Consider the following 17945-nt stretch of genomic DNA (forward strand, 5'->3'; position numbering starts at 1 on the left):
GGAGGTGGAGGTGGACGTGGCAGCCGTCGCCCTCAGCGGGGGGCGCTCGCTGCCGTGGGGGGCGCCGGGGCTGTTGGCAGCCGAGGTGGGCCGGGGGCGGCACTGGGCGCGGGGAGCAGGACGGGGGATGTCAACGGAAAAGCAACGGAAAATTCCCCCCCGCGCCCGCCGCCTGCCCCGGGGGAAGCGACAGGAGAGGCACGGCGCCCCGCGCCGCCCCCGGGGGCTCTTCGGGACGCGGCGAGAAAAAACCCTCTGCCAACGATAAGGCTCGTGAGCCAACGGCGACTCATTCGTGCCCGTCGTCTCCGAGGGCTTCAGGCCGCCGGGCCTGGCGGTGCCGCTGGCCTGAGACCGGCGGCGTCGCGCGCCGGGAGGCTGCCGGCCGCCGTGGTGGCCCCCAGCGACGCTGGGCACGGCGCGGCGCGGCGCGGCTGGGCTCGGTGGGCCGCCGTTGCGCTTACAGCCCTCTGCCCCGCGCTGTGGCTGAACGTGGAAACTACAGGGGACCCGTTAGAGCAGTTTGTCTCCCTTGCAGAGAAGACGCCACAAACTGCAGGATTCTGTACCCAATAATAGTGAATTTGGGAAAAGTTGTTAAGAACGGGCTTGGCTACGGATATCGCCGGGGGAAGGCGAGGGTGCAATGAGGGTGCAATGAGAAATACTTTGCAAAATAAATAAGTAAGTAAGTAAGTAAAATAAAGAAGCCCGTGTTGTAAAGCCCGGCGCGTGAAGCCCCACCGGGCCCAGCGCGGGAGCGCCGCGCGCAGCCCCCGCGTCCGAAGTTGCCGGCCGCAGGGGCTCGGTCGCTGAGGGCTGGACCATCTGGGAAGCAGCCATGGAAAGCACTAAATAATTAAGCACTATCGAGCGCTGCCCAGTAACCGAGAGGGCAATAGTGTAGTGCTTTTTCTGTGAACTCGTCCTTGGGTAAATATTTAGGCTTTTAAGGCTTTAAATGACAGTGGACATTGCATCGGGACACCCTGTGCAAGGCCCTCTACTATGTTTACGCACAGATGATGTGTCACAGATAGGCTCCTCGAGAGGTTTTTAGCCCACGCAGCCCTTGCAGAGATCGCGGCCAGCGGCGTGCCCCGGGCTGTCCTGGGACGGCGTTGGCCAGGGGCGGCGCGCGCCGCTGCCAAAACGGCCGCCTCAGTCGCGTCTCCCAGGCGGTAGGTGCGCAAGAGGAATCCCTGGGGTTGGCCTGCGTTGCCCTATTTCATGACATCCAGACACTTTCGGTTATTTTGTTGGGTTTTCCTTTTGCAAGACCCAGATCAGCTTTTCATTGAGAGCTGGCTGGAAAGGCTTCAAACCAGCCAAAAAAAAAAAAAAAAAAAAAGGCAATATTGCCTGGCAATGAGGACCATCCAAGGGCGAGGCTAGGAGCACTTGCTGTGGATGAGTGGGTATTAGCGCCTTTTGTTGACAAAGGAAACACTCTCCGGGCATCCTGGCTGACTGCAGCCAGTCCCCGCTGGCCCAGCAAGCGGCAATCTAAAACAAATATTTCCAGCTCCTCGGCAAGAAGGTTGCCCACTTTCCTCTCTAGCACAGACCCTGCCCCTAAGCACCAGCGCCCTCGCCAGCGGATAACTGCTGTAGAGTGTGTCCCGGGTTGCCTTTAAGCAACGCTCAGATACTTCAGCTCCTGCATGATTAAAGAAATTAGAGAAGTGCTATATAGAGCTTTCTCTTATTATATCACTGGTACTAATCGCTAGTCTATGTTTAGTGCTGCTACTGCAGGTGTGCATTGAGGGTCTCGTTTTGCTCCCGTGGGCTTTAGCAGAAGATTTCTTGTGCCTTATAGTAACAAGAAGTCTAGATTGGCGACAGATGTGGCAGAAAGGACGAGGGGGTGGACACCAAAGTCTCACTCACTTCCAGACGCCACGGCGTTCCTCGGGGGCGCGGGGCTGCCCGTTTCCGTAGGTCTGTTCAGCTGTAAAATGGACACGGCGTTCACCTACCTGACCCGACAGTTACTGACCTCGTCGGACTTTGAATCAAAAAGCACTTCAAAGAGACTTGTGAGGCATTATGAGACCCTTTACTGAAGGCCCAATATGTTAACAAGGCTGCATGACAAGGTGACATAGAGCCAATGGGGGAGGGAGGGGAAATACTACTCTATTTTTTATTTAACAAAAAAGTACAACATAATGAAATAAATGAACAATTGACATGAACAACTATTGATTACAGGCAGAAGGCTTGGTTTCGTAATATGAATGCTCTGGTGTGCTGGAATATTACTAGTGTCAGTAAGTCTGTAAGTACGCTCAAGGAATGTGGCAATACTTATCGCGCTGTTGAAAGAGCAGGGCAATAACGCTGCTGAAGACTTATGATCCATTTTGAACAGAACATTAGGAACAGATGATACAAGATGTGCTAAAATATGTAGTTTTCCTACATGAAGGGTAAGGAGGGCATTCTGCCTTAAAATGTTGTATTTGGAGAGAGAGAGAAAGTTATCCATATCTCAAATAGCTTTCATTTTTCTACACTAAGGCACAGGGAATTGCAGAACAAAGGTGTATTTTACATGCAATACTGCTTGCTTAAGTTAGCATTATTTCTTAAATCCACATTTTTTCCCCAAGCCAGACACTGCTTCTGCAGCTTGTCCAGTTGCTTTTTCTACAGCGTCTTGAGCTGTCTTGCAAGCCTGATCAACAGCTGAAAGAGAGGGAAACAGTTAACAGACAAGCAAAAAACTTGAAAAAATGCAACATGGTTTAATACTTATGATGGAAAGGGGAGGTGTGAAAATGCTTAGACTATCTCTATAAGAATATCAGGATACAGCTTAAAAGGCGGTTCTCTGCAAGGGGTTATTGCTGGGGTTTGACAGCATATATTTAGCCCGGGCTGCAGGGCACTGTTGAATAGGAGTGGTTACGTGGAAATACTGGGTCCTGAGCTGAGGCGTTATTTGATAAATACCAGGACAAAGCTGATGAAGACACTGGCGCTGGAAGAGATCGGTACGGGGGTAAGGGCAGGCTGGCTGGTGGAGGAAGGAGCTTCGGGCTATGAGGCGCCGTGAGGCCTGGGACGGCTGGACCGACTCGGCGCGCGAAGGCAGGCGAAGAGACGCGTTCTCCTCTGTGCCCTCCTCTTGAGCCTGCACGTTTGCAGCACCGCCAGGCCGAGCTGGCAGCGAGGCTCCCAGGAGCGGCGAGGCCGGGGCAGCTGGGCTTCCCCGCGCTTGTGGGGGCGGCCCGGTGCCGGGGAAGACGAAACCAGGGCAGCGACCTCCGGGGAGAGGCGGCAGGCACAAACCCGCACACCCTCTCCCTCCTTTCTTCCATGATTTCTCTTCCCTGGGATCTCTGCTATATTTTGGCAGTTTTGCTGCCAAATCCTTCCTCATCTAGTGTTAATGAGCGCGAAGGCCTTTCCTGCTTGTCACATCCATAAACTTGGAGAGGCATCTCCCTCGTGGAGATGCTGCCCTTACGTTCTGGCTTTCATTAAACATTTTAGACCCCAGAGCTGTTAATTCTCTGCTCATTCTTAGCAAATGATTAAAACTGGGTGAGAACTGAGCTGGGTTTTTAATTTAACTTGCCAGTTCCCAATCATCAGAAATGAAACGCCAAAACTTTCTTCACAACGCCTGTAGGGGCTTCCGGCATCATTAATGATTGACCTCAGCTGCTGCCTCAGCAGGCGCCTAGGGCGGACGCGGGGTTAAAGCTAGTGGACTCCTGCCCTCAGCGCTGGAGAAATCAAGAGGTAGCACACGTTCGCTTAATCTTCAAGAAAGAAGAGCAAAGTTTTGTCTGCACCGTTCCAAGAGCTCTTCCACAGAGGAAGCCGAAATCCGAGCACGACGCTGAGCGTAAAGCACGCGACGCGGTGCGGCGTCCGCTAGTGCAGTGCCTCTGCCGGCAAAGGCAGGGAGCAACGAAAGCGCAGATCCTGAAATCCTCTCCCATGAGTTTTGTGAAAGGCCAAAAATTGTCACTACAACCAGCGGTCATTCAGCCTGAGAGCACGCAAGGGAGAAAGGGGAAACGAGAACTGACTGTTACTTGTTTCCATTAAATTGCTCCATCTCCTGTTGATTTGAACATGATTTCTCATACCTTTCTGGCTTGCGTCTGCAACCTGGTTGATGGCGTCCTGAGTAGCCTGTCCCAGCGTATTTGCTGTAATTAAAGACAAAAAATCCATTTTCATCAGTTCACCTTTATCCTCTCCTTCCCCCGATTCTGTTCAGTGCTGGATACTCAAACGAATTCCTTACGTCAACAGGCTTTTCTGCACGCTTGTGCAAGGGCACGGCCCTGGCAAGACAGGAGGCCGTTACAGACTGGGCCGAGGCTGTGCGCTTTGCTCGTGGGCACCCGATGAAGCACGTGTATTGCCAGAGCAGCTTGCTATGACATTATTACCATTTGCATAGCCCCTACAGTCAGCTGGGCATGCCAATGGCAGGTAAAAAGACAAAAAAAAAAAAAGGGGGGGGAAGGAGATAGAGAAGCAAAAATTAGCAGCCAGTTTTAATAATGATGTATAGCTGCAGATTGCTTGTTTCATACTACACTTACTTTTATTGATTTATATAGCTTATTCTGTTTGGAGATGTTTAGCCATCTAGCATGCATCTTCTTTGCAGGCCGTTTGGAAGCAGTGCCTTTTGCAAAACGGAAGACCATGCGTCAAACAGAGCAGGACAGGAAAAGGCAGAATTTACAAAGAAAATCTAAATAGATGTTCAGAGAAAGAGAGGCTAAAACCATAATGGATCAACTCTAGAATATCAATTATTAAAAAGAGTGAGATGCTATTCAAAACGTGAGATGTTTCGTAGTTTATGAAAGAGCGACAGTCATTCTCTCACTTCTTGCTAGAGGACTAGCTCTGAAGTGACCCTCAGTGGCGTGAACGTACTCAGGACGTAGCAAGGGCTATTTGGTATTTCAGAAAGGATTACTGTCATGGTTCTGGGTCTACTGCATATTTCCTCCTAGATGCATAGAAACTTGCAGCAGCTCCAAAGAAATCAGTGAGGTTACTCACATCCTTCAGCTATACAACGAAGTGTTTGGAAAGGATTAGAAATCTAGGACCGCACCCAAGGCAAGTTATAGCCTGATAGGAACGATCTGCACACGAGCATTGTAGGGAATATGTTATAAAATGCTAGAATAAACTACACATATCTTAAAATTTTTCATCTAAAGGAAAAGCTATTATACCTTGCATTGAAAAATTAGTTTCCTGTATACTCAGGTTGTTTAAGCCCTGCAAAATCTGGTGATCAGTGATAGGGAAGAACACAATAGAAATATGCGTGTATTACTTATCGTGAACAGGCCATTTTAATCAATACAGTTATTGCAGGAAGGCACTGCTATTCAGGTCAAGTAGTAAACACGTTAATCAAAAGTCCAATCCAACTTCTTACAAGGAGACTAGTCTAAAAAAATATTGCAGAGCATGAAAAAGACCATGAGAATCTTAAAAAACAAAAAGTCAAATATACGGACTGCCAAATGGAGAAGGTTGCTACCGTCCAGAAAAGGCCCCAGTCCTTTAAAAATACTACGTTTGAAGGACCGCTGTTTGGGGAGATGTCGGGGCTGAGCTCCGTCCCGCGAGCACGGAGCCAGCTCTGCCCGGCGGAGGCAGCTGCCGGCGCTGAGCCAGGATCTGCGGCAAGACGAGGCCTCGGTCCTGGCCGGGGTCTTCTCCAGGCCAGGCCCCCTCCGCGGCCCCCGGGAAGGGGGGGCCAGGAGAGAGCTGTGCCCCGCTAGCGCTGCGGGGGACGGCTGGGTTTGCTCGCAGACATCCTTTGCCAGGATTTTTATTTTCCAGCCTCAAACTGCGGCCGTTGCCAACGGAAGATAAAGCAGCCCCGCCGACGTGAGTGCAACTTCAGATCTCGGGCTGCGTAAGCAAAAGCAGCGACGAACCCCTCCGCACCCCCCAAATATACAACGATATTTAATCTTTCTTACCAGCATCTTTTGCTGCACCCTCTGCCTGTTGCTTCAGGCCCTGGAAGCTCCTACCCGACATAGCTGCTTTCGACGCCTTTTCAGCGTCCCCTGCTTCAGTTACAAGGAAGCAGCTGGCAACGCAGCACGCACCGCCCGACGGCTGCCCCGACCTCGCCTGTTTTTATACACGAGCCACGAGACCCGCAGACGCTTTGGCGGGTAACTGGTACCATGGGTGGAGTTTGAATTTGAGGAATGAAGCGCTGAAAAGGCAAACAGAAAAGCGAGGCACTTACCCTTCCCGACGAGAAGGTGCGTCCGGGCAGAGGCTTCTGCTTCATCGCCTTTGAGGTTCGCATGGTCTTTGTTTAGCAGGTTGTTTTTTTTTTTTTAGTCAAAACCACAAAAAAAACCTGTTCCACCGTAACAGAAATATGTAAACAGATAAAAGCACTGAAGTAAGCTTTACAAACAGTTCTGGAAAACTACCCAAGTAAATTTTAAAAACCGTGTCTGGGCAGGCTGGATCTGCGCTGCAGTCCGGCTGCTTGCTTTTTCCTGCTTTCGGTCAAGAAACCTTACTTTCTGAGCAGGGGCCACAGCCTAAACTTTATTTAGTTCTTAGCAGTTTTAATCACAACCCCCCTGCTTTTTTTTTTTTTTTTTTTGTCAGCGGGGATATTTTTGGAAGATGAGAGCTGTAATTTACACGTATTTTGACGAGAAGCTGCAGATCTGGCCAGGTTTCCGTCTGCGGGTTCAAGGCCGCTTGCAAAGACAGCATCAGCGCAGGCCTCCGCGAAGTCAGCTGGGGAGCCCGGACCAGCCCCGGCCCTTCTTGGCTAGCAAAAACAGCTTGTGCTAGTACAACTGCCCATTACTAGCGCACCTACCCATCCTACGGCTTTCGTTAGCATGGAAATATCGCTTAAAAGTCATTTCCTAATCGAACTCCACCGCCTAAATTAAAGTTTTTTGACCTTAACCTCTGGCATTGCACAGGTCGCTGTTTGCCTTTACAATTCCTGTTTTCGGCCACCGATGCTGAGCTCAAGGAGACGCTGCGCAGCCAGCTCCTGCGCGGCGGCAGAGCGGGGGCAGAGGCGCGCCAGCTCCGTGGGACGCACGTTCCTCGTCACCGTCTTCCGCTTTACCAAGCATCTTGTTTCAGATGTTCACGCTCGTGCCCATATTCATCACCCCGCGTGCAGCTTTTTGTTGAGAGATGGGCGCAGGAGCAAAATACCACGGGTAACCGAGGGTGGGAAGTGGCGGCAGCTCTCAGAAGCTGAGTACTTCATTAGTAGCCGGAGGGAGCAGGAGCAGCAGAAAAGGGGCTTTAAACGCAGCCGGCTTCCCCCGCCGGCTCCCGGTCGGCCCCGCTTTTCAGGGCGCTCTTCTGAACTTGGCCGCTCCTGGCGCCTCTCATCCCGGGTTGCAAGCGGCAGCCCTCGCTCCTCCTGGGCAGGTCAATCAGCAGTTTAATTCCACGTTCACCTCAGGTATTATCTTTTTCAGCTCCTTGCTTTTCTTTCTCCGAGTCGTTTTCTTATTTGCCTTTTCAAGAGCGCAGATAAAAGATACACGACGTTTTATGGCTCTTGGCAGTTTTTTGGCAGACACTGATACAGGCCTAATTATCCTTTTTTGCGCAAATCAGATAACCTAGCAACAACATAAACATAAAAAATGGGCAGATTTCACCATAGTTCCTCAGAGATTGCTGCCTTCTTGATTCATTTGGGGGGGGGGGGGGAGGACATGTGTGCCAGTGAAAGCAAGAAGGAGGCTTTCCGAGGTCCACCAAGCAGATTATTACAGCTTGAGAGAGGAAATGCCCCAAGCTGTAGCGGGCAATGCCCTTTCAGGCGCCCTCCCCTGCCTTCTGGGCTGCTAGATTTTCACTTCAGGGGCCGCAGGGCAGGCGGCTGCCCGGCGCCGGGGCAGGCTGCCTGAGAGCGGGAACGGAGATTCGGGTACCACGTAACGCTGATGCACTCTCTTATACTGATCATTACACATTCAGCACAGTATAACAATATTTTAGAGACTCCACAAACAAACAAAAATATCGTTCTCTAATTCCGGTGGCAAACTGTGGATCCTGCTGCTCAGAGAGCCACTTAACTTATTTCAGCTCCAACAGTTGGCTGAAATCTTGGTCAGCGCTTTGAACTCACGGCGTAAGGCATCATGCCGCTAAGCTGACGGTGATGCAGGTTTTACTCACAATCGGAAGTACTCCTATCAATCATTGATATAATTATCCTGATTCCGAACAAAAAAACATAGAAACAAAGAAAGCAAACTACCACGGAAGGAAGCAAACTGACATGGTGTGATCCTTATAATGCAACGCAGAGTAGCAGGAAAGGGGACCTCTGCGTATGGTACGGACCTCCAGGATGGGACAAAAAGGTCTGTGAGTCAGGCAGCTGATAGAGTTATGAAGCCACAGCAGAAAAAAAATGCAATGTACTTTATCATCTTTATTCACTTTCTGAATCAACATTACTTTTTTAAAGCTAACATGAAGCATCTTGAACTGATGTTAGATAATGTAAAGCGTTCAGAAATAAAAAGAATGATTGACCTGAGCAAAAATAAGGAGGTGAATTTCATATGCTCTGAAATTTACAGCAGTTTATTCGTGTGCTTTCATTTTTTTCTATTATGAGCATTGAGCTTACTAATGTAGACTGGATCTACTTTGGGTTTGGAAAAAGAGCATTTCTAGAAAGCACTTAGCCTTGTGCGGACCTCCAAAGGGAAAAATATCACAGCAGAAACTGCCGAACGCTTTTTCTGAGACAGACTCTTTAAGAAGTGAGTAGTAGAATTAAAATAGCACCTTATTTCTAATTATAGATGAATAAAATACGTGAACCAAACATATGGCTTTAAATTAATTCTCTTACTGATTCAAGACCGGTTATCTGCCATCCTTTGCGTCGCGCGCGTCTCCTGGCAGCAGCTGTAAGTGTGCGTGCAAGTGTTGGTGACAGGTTTCCCTGGGTCTCTCGTAAGTGTTACGGTACATGTTGGAGCCCTGGAAGTGCCGGCAACGGCCATCTGAGCACCTGCCTTTTCCTGAGACCTCAGCTGGAGTTGAACGCCGATGTGGCGCTCCTGGGAAACCAGTGACTACATTTTTCAAGAAACTCAGTATTTAAGCGTGCAGTGCTTTGAAATGCTGTGTCTTTGCTGTGGTGGGGATTAAGCTATCCTGAATGTCTGGGTGAGAAAACAAGCTTTTTCAAGACCTTGCTCCTCAGAAGCCCAGCCTTTGCTCTGTCTCTTTTGTATGCTCTTCCATAATCTGTCACCTTTGCCAGAAAAGCCGCATGCATCACTTGATGGACTTGAAGCACTGTGGGACTGTCCAGTTTGCTATTGTCGGTTCTCAATATAACCCTGTTGTCTCAAGAGAAGAAAAATTAGGGGTGGGGCAGGATGCTAATGAGTATTCCGAAAGCTAAATGCCAAAATCCTGTAGCATGAGCGCTCCCAGCCTTTTAACTTCTCCACAGTATCGACCCAAAGCTCCAGACTACTTTAGCTACATCTACCGTTTTCACTTCCATTCCTCCCATGAATCATCGCTTTCTGAATGGATTCCCAGCCTTTGACTGCACCACTTAGTGTATCCTCAGCTTGAATCTAGTAGCTTAAAGGTGGAAAGTTCGTCTGGGCTTTGGGCCCCGTGAGCGCTCGGTATCTGCTGAGGTGGCTGACAGATGTTCTGGTTGGTGGCAGCTGTGGCAGCACACTGCGCTGGCAGACCCGTACGCTGAGGTGCCCCTTATGTTTCGGGCAGGTCACAAAAAGCTCTTCTACACAGTCATGTTGGGGCACGCTGCTTGGCCAAAGCTGAGATGTGAAAAAGAGCCATCAGCAATAGCAGGGTTGCCTGCTTACCTCCGACGTGTAACGCACTCTGCTGAAGTGCTTCTCACGTGGTTCCTCGGTCTTTTGCTCTGCATTCTGCTCCTTCCCAGTCTGTTGCCTCGATATTGTTGCCTCTTATGAGTAGCATGTTATTTCTCCTCAGGGAAGAAAAAAGACCTGTTCGTTAAGCTCTAAGAGGGCTCCCTGAGCCAAGGCTCTACCTGGGGCTAACTGGCAACTGTAAACATGCAGCGAAAATGGCTTTTAGTTAAATCTAAGGCACCACAGGGACATTAGGACTCATTCTGTTCTATTTCCCTTTTCACCTCTTCGGAGGCAGGCTACATCTTTGCACAGCCTCTCATACACCAGTAACATGAACCCTTCTGCTTATATTACCTGATGGAGCTGAGAGAAAATCAGTCAGAACGAGGGTTCATGTCTTATACGCGGAGTTAATTGGGTTGCAAGTGCTGAAATGGTCTTTGTTCCATTATAATTTTACCAGAGCTGAGCTTTATAGGTGAATATAGTTTCCATCAGCAAGGTAAATGCTAGGGTATGTCAGGATTTTACCTGTATCACTTCTGAAATTAAAAAAGTGTAGCAAGTGTTCAAAATTTGCGTTTGCTAAAAGAACCTGCTACAAGTGTGGGCAGGATGCAAAGTTTACATTGGGAAACAGAACTGTTTGCTGATACAAAGATATGATAATTATCATAAGCCATGAGTTAGTCATTAAAAAGTTGAAAATAAAGCTGACCTAATTAGGCTAATTTTGCCCTTCTGTTCAAACTTAGAAATACAGTTTTGGGGAAAACGTAGATCTAACTGTTTCTTAGCTTACCTGGATGGTAACGTTCTCCAGAAATTGTCAGTCAGCCCTGATCCAATGCATGAGACTAAAATAAGGCTAGCACATATGGATTTATTTTCCTTTACCTTCTGTTTTGTGACCCTTCACGCAAGACCTACATCAAGTTTTCAGTTCCAGCCATTTTCCAAAACACTAAGTACTAAAGACATACTTAAATATTGAGATGTTTGTGGTGGCTCATGATGTTCTGCAGCTCAAGTATCAAGAAAAAAACTATACCTGGTCTTTAAATTACAAGAGTTAGGAAGATGAGAAAGGCTTTACTACCAGCTTAAGATCTGTCACTAGGCTATGGCTATACTGCATGAAGAACAGTGTTTAAAAAAAAACCAGACCTTTAATTTTTAACCAGGTGTTCTCTGAGCCCAGTTTTAGGGTACACATTACCTAAAGATGAAGGTAGGACTTTCAGACAAAGTGAGCTTTTAAAGAAGTGTATTATTACCTGATTTGCATTTAATTTCACGGAACGCATGTCTAGGTAATCTTGGGAGACCCACTGCCTTCTCATCTGCACCCCAGCCAAGCATCTTTGAAAAAAATGAGGCCTTGTATCCTCCTCAGCCCTTGGCTAAAGCATAACTGTCGGGGGGGCTCTCAAAGCCTAGGAACTATATCAGAGCAAATTACTTAATCAAGCTGAACTGCAGTTGCACGCTGTAAATCAGTGGTGCTTTTTCAAGGGGAAAAAATGCTTTTCAGCATTTTGTCGGTCGTTTGTACGGTAAAGTTGAGACGACGCGGGGCAATGACTGTTTCTGCCTTGTTGGAAGGTGCAGCTCTGAGCAGAACCTCCCAGGGAGGAACATTTCGTCAGGGAAAGGACTAGGCCCCTGCTTCGCCTGGCACGGAGGGCTCGTTTATCACGGTGGGATTGAACTAACAGCTTCTACTACAGAGATAAATATCTCACATGCAGCATCCACTTAAATAACTCAAAGGGTGAGATCTGTAAAAGAAATGCTTAATCATCTAGATCGTGACCTGTCAGCAAAAGACTTTTTTTTCTTTTTTTCCTAGTGTTTGTCTCAATCTATTTTTACCTTGGGCAGTGGGATAGCCAGCATGTCTCTTGCAAAAGCATTTTCTAATCCCTTCTGCCACAGGATGGTTCCTGGTGCATCTCCTCCGCGCTCCCATCTTTCAGCTTCTTTCCCTCAGCTCTAGTTAGGCTTGTTTGAACGCTCACTAAAAGTACAGACTTCTTCTCTATGCGGTGAACCAAATAGACACATGCAACAAAGTCTGAGTGAGTAATCAATGTATAATCTTGTGGCTCTTTTATGACAGACCCTTTACCTTAGGGGAAAGGAGCGCTCCCCACTCTTGACTCTGACAAAGGCGGCTCAGGTCGCAACCTCTGCTCTGCCTCTGGTTTGCTGCAGCTCTCCCGGGACGGGTGCTGGCAGTGGGCCGCCGAGGCAGCCGCGGGGCTCGGGCTGGTGAGCCACGGCATGGGGACGGTGGCAACACGGCTCTCCCACTCAGGGGCGCAGGATACTCACGAGGGCGGAAATCGCAAGGTCTGATCTCTTTCTTTAAGGCTCGTGATTGCCTTGGGTAAGACGCATGAACGCTCCTCTGAGCTCCTCCTGGAACTAGTGTCTTTGACAGACAAGCGCTGAGATGCTGAATCTCCCTCGAATCTTGCCATGAGATAGTGCTCAGTAATGTGAGAATGAGGCAAGAGCAGAAGTAGACCTTTAGGGAACATTAAGGTACTTCAGGTGCCTCTGAGTTAAGCAATAGCTGAGCAGTGATTTTAGGATCACAATTCTAGATACAGTTAAATCCTTTCCTTCCCACAGGAGAAATGTACAATAGCATCGTCCGCGCATGGAGCGCTGCAAGCCTCTCTCATATGCAGTTGTGTAGCTCACTACTAGAGAACAGCTTATCTGCACTCCTAATTTAGTACGTTCTTTCCCATTTGAGGTTTTTTTGATTCAGGGACGAAGCCTGCTCAGGAGAGCAGACGTCCAGGGGGCGGCTTACTCCTTGCTTTGCGTTGCCCCGGCGCAGCTGATGCATGCCTCCGCTTCCCATACCTGCCCTAGCGAGGGAGGCTGCTGCACTCCTCTTTCCCCCTGCCCGGCAGAGTATTATTTTTGTATCACCATAGAGCAAAGCTTCAGAGCAGAGTTTTCTTTCTCTCTTTCTCTCTCTGTCGAGCACTAAGAATCGACTGTAGCCTCCTGCTGCTGGGCATCAAGACCCTTTGTGGCCTCTTACCTTGTCCTCAACTTTTGTTATTCTGCTCAGCTGGTAAGCACTGTAGACGTGTTGCAGGACATCAGAAGAGAATACGTACATATCAGAAATAACTTCCTTTGAGGGATCTTGCTATCTCTGCTAGTGCTCTTTTCTTCCCTTCCCCTGTCGAGATCAAACATCCATTCTGGATGGAAACTCTGGGGCTCTGCAAGGCAAAGTTTTGGATGCGCTGCTAAAAATGTGCAAGAGAGGCCGTTATCACACTTGCTAGGTCTTTTCGTATAGAGTCTCTCCTCTAATACCTTCAGCAGTCATCATCATTATGCAGCTTAATAAAGATTAACAGTCTGATTTTGAAGTGGGCTGAATGTCTACAGCTTATACTGGCTTCTCTTGAATTCACGGGTGCTCTGCCTGCAGGTGAATAAAAAAATACTATTTTTAGATCCCTGCATATTGGCGAGTTTTATCCTCATTCTTCATTATTGACATTACTGGATTTGTAACATTTTTCAGTGCCCTGCAACTCATGAACGTAACAGGTCTCTACTTTTCTCACTCAGCAGCTTATCTGCTGACTGACTTGCTGTTGTAACTGATAGGGAGCCCACATATTCTCGTTACACTAATAATTCTTCTGAGCTTGTTTATGGCACTTTCTTGACATCTGTTACTGGACACACTCATTGCATAGTAACCCAGCCTGTCTGAGCCAGCAGTAACGCAGTTTTGATCCAGTAGTTAGTGCTGATCAGAGTTCTTTCATTACGGTCTGCCATTCGTTACATGCAGAAGACATCAGGACAGAGCTTTCAAGCTCTGGTGGAAGTGGAATAAATAGCAAAACAAACATAGATACTAACTAAGCGCAATGTGACTTTGGCACTCCTTCGTAAAGCCTCCTTTTTTCCAGTTTCCCCCACGCACAATCTCTTGGGCTCGGGAGTGTACTTAAAAAGTGAAATACCTATTTTTCAACCTTGATAGACAGAAAGCTGGCCTGCCTACACCACTGTCTTCAGAAATATTTTTTCTTTATTTCTCCATGCTCTCAGGCCTTTTCAGTCCTAATGAGTTTGGCTGCAGATGGGTTGTAGCAGTTCACCTGCAGAAAAAAAAAAAAAAACTATCCCAAGCAAACTTGAAGGGAGTAGTTAATTGATTAAAAAACAAACAAAACCCACACAGCTGAGCAGAAATGACTCAAAATTACCATTAGACCCTTAGCTAACCCTTAAGGTCAGTTGAAAATAAGAAACCAGTGTTATTTGCCTAAGTGTATAACTGTACTAACCTTGAAAAGAGTAACTAGAGTAGCCATCTGTGCTTTTTTACTCCCTGAGAACCCTAATACCACACTTTCACAGGACAAGCTGATGAGTTTGGAAGGATCAATGTCTAAAACGTGCAAATAAAACTGACAAAATAAGAATTTGTTCAAACACTTCTTTATTAGTTAAAAAAAATATTTCCATGATACCTAGAGATCCCAAGTGCCCGTGCAGATGGACGTGAGGCACTGATCAGTGGGTCCAACCACAACAAACCGGAGCGTCACAGCACTCAAAGCCGGTGGGTCAGGAAGCCACAAAGGACATGGTTAGGGGAGACACGTACCAGAGCAAACTGTTGCACTTTACATACAATCAGGAGTCTGACTTACATTTATTGTGTGATTGGTTTATGAGGCAAGTGAAAGACTACAGTGACGAATGCGGTTAGTCTGTGGATAGCAGGGGTCTCCTGTTGTGGTGTCAGCTAACGTTTCCATATATGCTCCTCCTCTCGAGCTAGAAGTCCTTCAGTTGACTAATTGCCTTCGTTTTCACCCTGTGAAAAGAGCAAGACAAGAAAATAGATGAGTATTTTCAGCAGAAAATATATATAAATTAAATCAGGAAAAATATTAGCAACGGCAGTCACCACATTAAAAACCATAAACAACGGCATAACAACAAGGACGGCGCGCTGTGCAGAAAACGGGTGATTTATCTGTTCCCTCTGGGAACCAGACGCTTGCCTAGCCTAACTCAGGCCTCTAGGGAAAACGAGGGGGTGATTTCACAGTGGCGTGAGCGGACCTAACCCCGGGCTGGGCTGCCGCTGACAGGAGCATCCTGCTGCCTGCTGCCGTGCACCTCTCCCCACGCGACACACACCCCGATATCGCCCTTGCGCTGCCGCTGGATCAGCGCCGTGCCTTTTCCGGACACGCAACTGCTAGCACGGGCACAGGGCTGGCGAAGGGTGGTAAGTGCAAACTGAGACTTCTGGAAGCTTCAGACGCTGTGAAAACACAGGCGGCGTTTCAGAGAAGCTGAAAACCGAGGAGTACAGGCACACGCGTTAGCGAGGGGCATTGCAGAGCGAGCAGCCAAAGGTCCGCTTGAGAAATGTTTGTTCAGAACGTCCTCGCTGGGCAACGCAAATTCTACCTTCCTCGTTCCAGAGCCGAAACTGGCCCAGGCACTGACATTCGACCCAGGGTTTTAAAAGGACATCGCAGCTAGAATAAAGCAAAAAGTAAAAAGAACTCATCTAAATATAGAAAAATCTAACTTGTGTTCGGTCTTCTGAAGTATGGCCGAGGTGAAAGAAAAACTATTTCATTTGACGATAACAACACGGAAACACGAGCGTGACCAAAATCAGCCAATCTAGCCAATCTCGAATCTAGCAAATCTGTCGCTCCTGGCAGCCCCTTGGTCCTGAAAAAGGAAGTGGCAAATGGGCTCAGATTTTGTCGGATAATTAATGAAAACGGCAATACCCTGGCTTCACGTGCAGCAGATCTAAAATCACCATTGTACAGAAAGCGGAGGGAGCTTTTTTTCTGGGAAAAGCAGGAACACAAAAAAGACCGTGTGCCACCTTGATCACTGAGGACCGCAGGGACATCAGGGCTGTGGCGTCACCTTACCTCTCCGCTGCCTTCTGTGCCTTGCACCGCTTCTCCCGCCGCCCCCGGCTGCTCAGGCTGCTGTGGCTGAGCCAGATCCTCCTGCCAAGTCACAAGTGATAAATTTGTCCTTACCATCACATGCACAGTCATAGCCCTAATCTTAGGCAGACTATTTGAGTAGACTATGCAAAATGGATACATCACATATGCAAAAAAAAAACCCTCGTATAATAGAAGGTAAATATTGCTTTGAATCACATTTTTTGTGCAGTTGGTTAGAGCAGAACCTTGTAAAAGTGCAACTCAATTTCTTATAGTCTGTTTTAGGTTCTTCTTTTCTGTATGGAGAATTAGTTCTTTCTTTGAAATGTTCTTTTATATCACCCAGTCTAAACACTTTTGACTCTTCCAGCGTGCAGAAACTTGGGAGGAACAGATTTGTTTTATCTTTACCTGGAATTAGGTAGATTATGCATAGCATTTCTACACATTATCTTCTTTGCACTAAGCACTCATTTCACAGACTAACGAATACTAATTTCAGATACAGCAATATTGCAGTGGCTTTAATGTCATGCCTCAAATAAAACTTAGCTATCAAAGAACAAGTTATCATTTGTATTTGAAGCCCGAGCATTTTCATAAGCACCTGGAGCTCTTTTAGCTACTTCCTCCCATCTTTTATCTACCTTGCTATTCAAAGAAAAAGAGAAAAGATGCATTATTACCAGGCAATTACTTTAAACGTGTTTGTTTCACATGGGCTGAGAAGACAAATCCTGAACGTGCTGGATGTGCCCAGCGGATGTAGAGGAAACAAAAATGAACCTTTATGGAATCAGGGGTCACCTGTGAGACCAGGAAGAAGCAGAAATAGCAGGACCTCTATGATTCAGCCCCAGTGCACAAGGGAATGCCGATAATATTACCGAGCTTCTCTCTTCCCTTTGAGCCCACATGCTCAGCAACATCCCATAATTTTTAATCTGATTTCCCATATAATGTCAGGGTCACCATAAGAGGAACCTGAGAGATATATATCATAAGAGGGGAAAACTTAATTTTGGATGGAAGGCAGACGTATTATTTGAATTTCAATACTTGGGAAGCGTGGAGCTCCTTGGTGTCACTGCCCATAAAGCGCAAATCAATTGTCCACGTAAAACCTCCTGTAAATAGAATTTTATGCTCAGTGTGTCTTGGAGGACTCTGCCTGAAATTTGTGGGGAGATTAAGATGGACTTTAATCTGTGGGAAATTGTACGTGCATCTTTTTGACATTAGGAGACTTTGTATAGCTAATAACTAATGAAAAAAAGGAAATCTGCATGGGTCTCACAGCTCTTGAAAAAAAAAGAACGGAAAAGGAGGGATCTTCCTTCAGCATCTTCAGACTGTCTCTATGATTCCTTAGTAATGCTTCATGTCACAAACAGTGTGCGAGATGGAGTCCAGCTGTACTTCTACAAATATTTTCTTTTGCTTTTCTTTGGTGAACACGCACTGTTGAAAGGGCCAGGTAGAAAGAGCCCTTTAGGACAGAACCTGGATGAAAACCTTATCATGTACTCTTCGTTTTCACATGTGTCCTTAGCTTCCTGTCCAATCAAAACTTCTCATCAGTAGGACAATAAAGCTGCTGCTCTTATTACTGAATTAGGAAAGAAATGTCATCAAACAAATAGGAAGAAATGGGCATATATCACAAACACTCAATTCCATAAATATAAGGTAGATCCTATGGGAATTTAAGCTCCAGACTGAACTTCAGATTCATTTTCAGCAGGAAGGGGAACTGGGAAATGAGTGCTGTAATTTGGTTGTGCTACTATAGATTTGCTGCTCTCTACGCAAGTTACTGTAATAGATCAATCCACCCAGAAAGAAAATTGCCTGAACATTTGCTTAGGCCCAGTAATGATTTCTGTTGTAGCTTTGGGCATTCTCCCTACCTCCCTGCTGAGAGTTAATTAGTTTATGTATATATAGCCACGTACTGGTGATGTCTGTATGTGAAAAACATAGTGTTTTTTTTTTCCTCCCCTCTAAGAAATATGCTCTTAACTTGCATTGCGTTGTTGGCTGGGATGACTAC

The 17945-nt window shown here is 47.2% G+C and overlaps 2 protein-coding genes and 1 long non-coding RNA gene across 7 annotated transcripts in view; all 3 read right to left on the reverse strand.

Moving 5' to 3' along the window:
* Positions 1 to 2042: 2042 nt before the first annotated feature.
* Positions 2043 to 6183, reverse strand: LOC104151147 (adipogenesis regulatory factor-like). Its single transcript, XM_009685758.2, has 3 exons — positions 5988 to 6183; positions 4110 to 4172; positions 2043 to 2694 (listed from the first exon to the last, which is right to left on the reverse strand). Exons 1-3 carry the CDS (start codon positions 6046 to 6048, stop codon positions 2588 to 2590), a joined length of 231 nt encoding a protein of 76 aa, XP_009684053.1. The 5' UTR covers positions 6049 to 6183; the 3' UTR covers positions 2043 to 2587.
* A 2331-nt stretch (positions 6184 to 8514) lies between these two features.
* LOC138067830 (uncharacterized) lies at positions 8515 to 14062 on the reverse strand. 2 transcript variants are annotated; one of them, XR_011142236.1, is made up of 3 exons: positions 13916 to 14062; positions 12967 to 13362; positions 8515 to 12435 (listed from the first exon to the last, which is right to left on the reverse strand). It is a non-coding gene; the product is annotated as an uncharacterized lncRNA (long non-coding RNA). The 2 variants fall into 2 exon arrangements; XR_011142237.1 differs by having other exon boundaries at positions 8515 to 10012; positions 12240 to 13362.
* A 318-nt stretch (positions 14063 to 14380) lies between these two features.
* The window catches only part of SNCG (synuclein gamma), a 37274-nt gene continuing 33709 nt past the window's right edge, over positions 14381 to 17945 (reverse strand). For all 4 annotated transcript variants that reach the window (XM_009685781.2, XM_068950698.1, XM_068950700.1 and 1 more), the window contains 2 exons: positions 15869 to 15949; positions 14381 to 14778 (listed from right to left, as the gene is read on the reverse strand). In XM_009685781.2, the coding sequence (XP_009684076.2) occupies positions 14758 to 14778; positions 15869 to 15949 (102 nt within the window). In that variant the 3' untranslated portion in view covers positions 14381 to 14757. The remainder of the gene's footprint in view (positions 14779 to 15868; positions 15950 to 17945) is intronic.

Source organism: Struthio camelus, chromosome 7, assembly GCF_040807025.1.
Source record: "Struthio camelus isolate bStrCam1 chromosome 7, bStrCam1.hap1, whole genome shotgun sequence".
NCBI lineage: Eukaryota > Metazoa > Chordata > Aves > Struthioniformes > Struthionidae > Struthio > Struthio camelus.

Bases quoted from the DNA above. Each gene is read 5' to 3' on its own strand.
- LOC104151147 (XM_009685758.2), bottom strand. From the start codon at position 6,048: ATGTCGGGTAGGAGCTTCCAGGGCCTGAAGCAACAGGCAGAGGGTGCA. The intron at 4,173-5,987 runs GTAAGAAAGATT...CTTTAATTACAG, and splicing joins GGGTGCAGCAAAAGATGCTG to CAAATACGCTGGGACAGGCT. The intron at 2,695-4,109 runs GTATGAGAAATC...CCTCTCTTTCAG, and splicing joins TGCAGACGCAAGCCAGAAAG to CTGTTGATCAGGCTTGCAAG.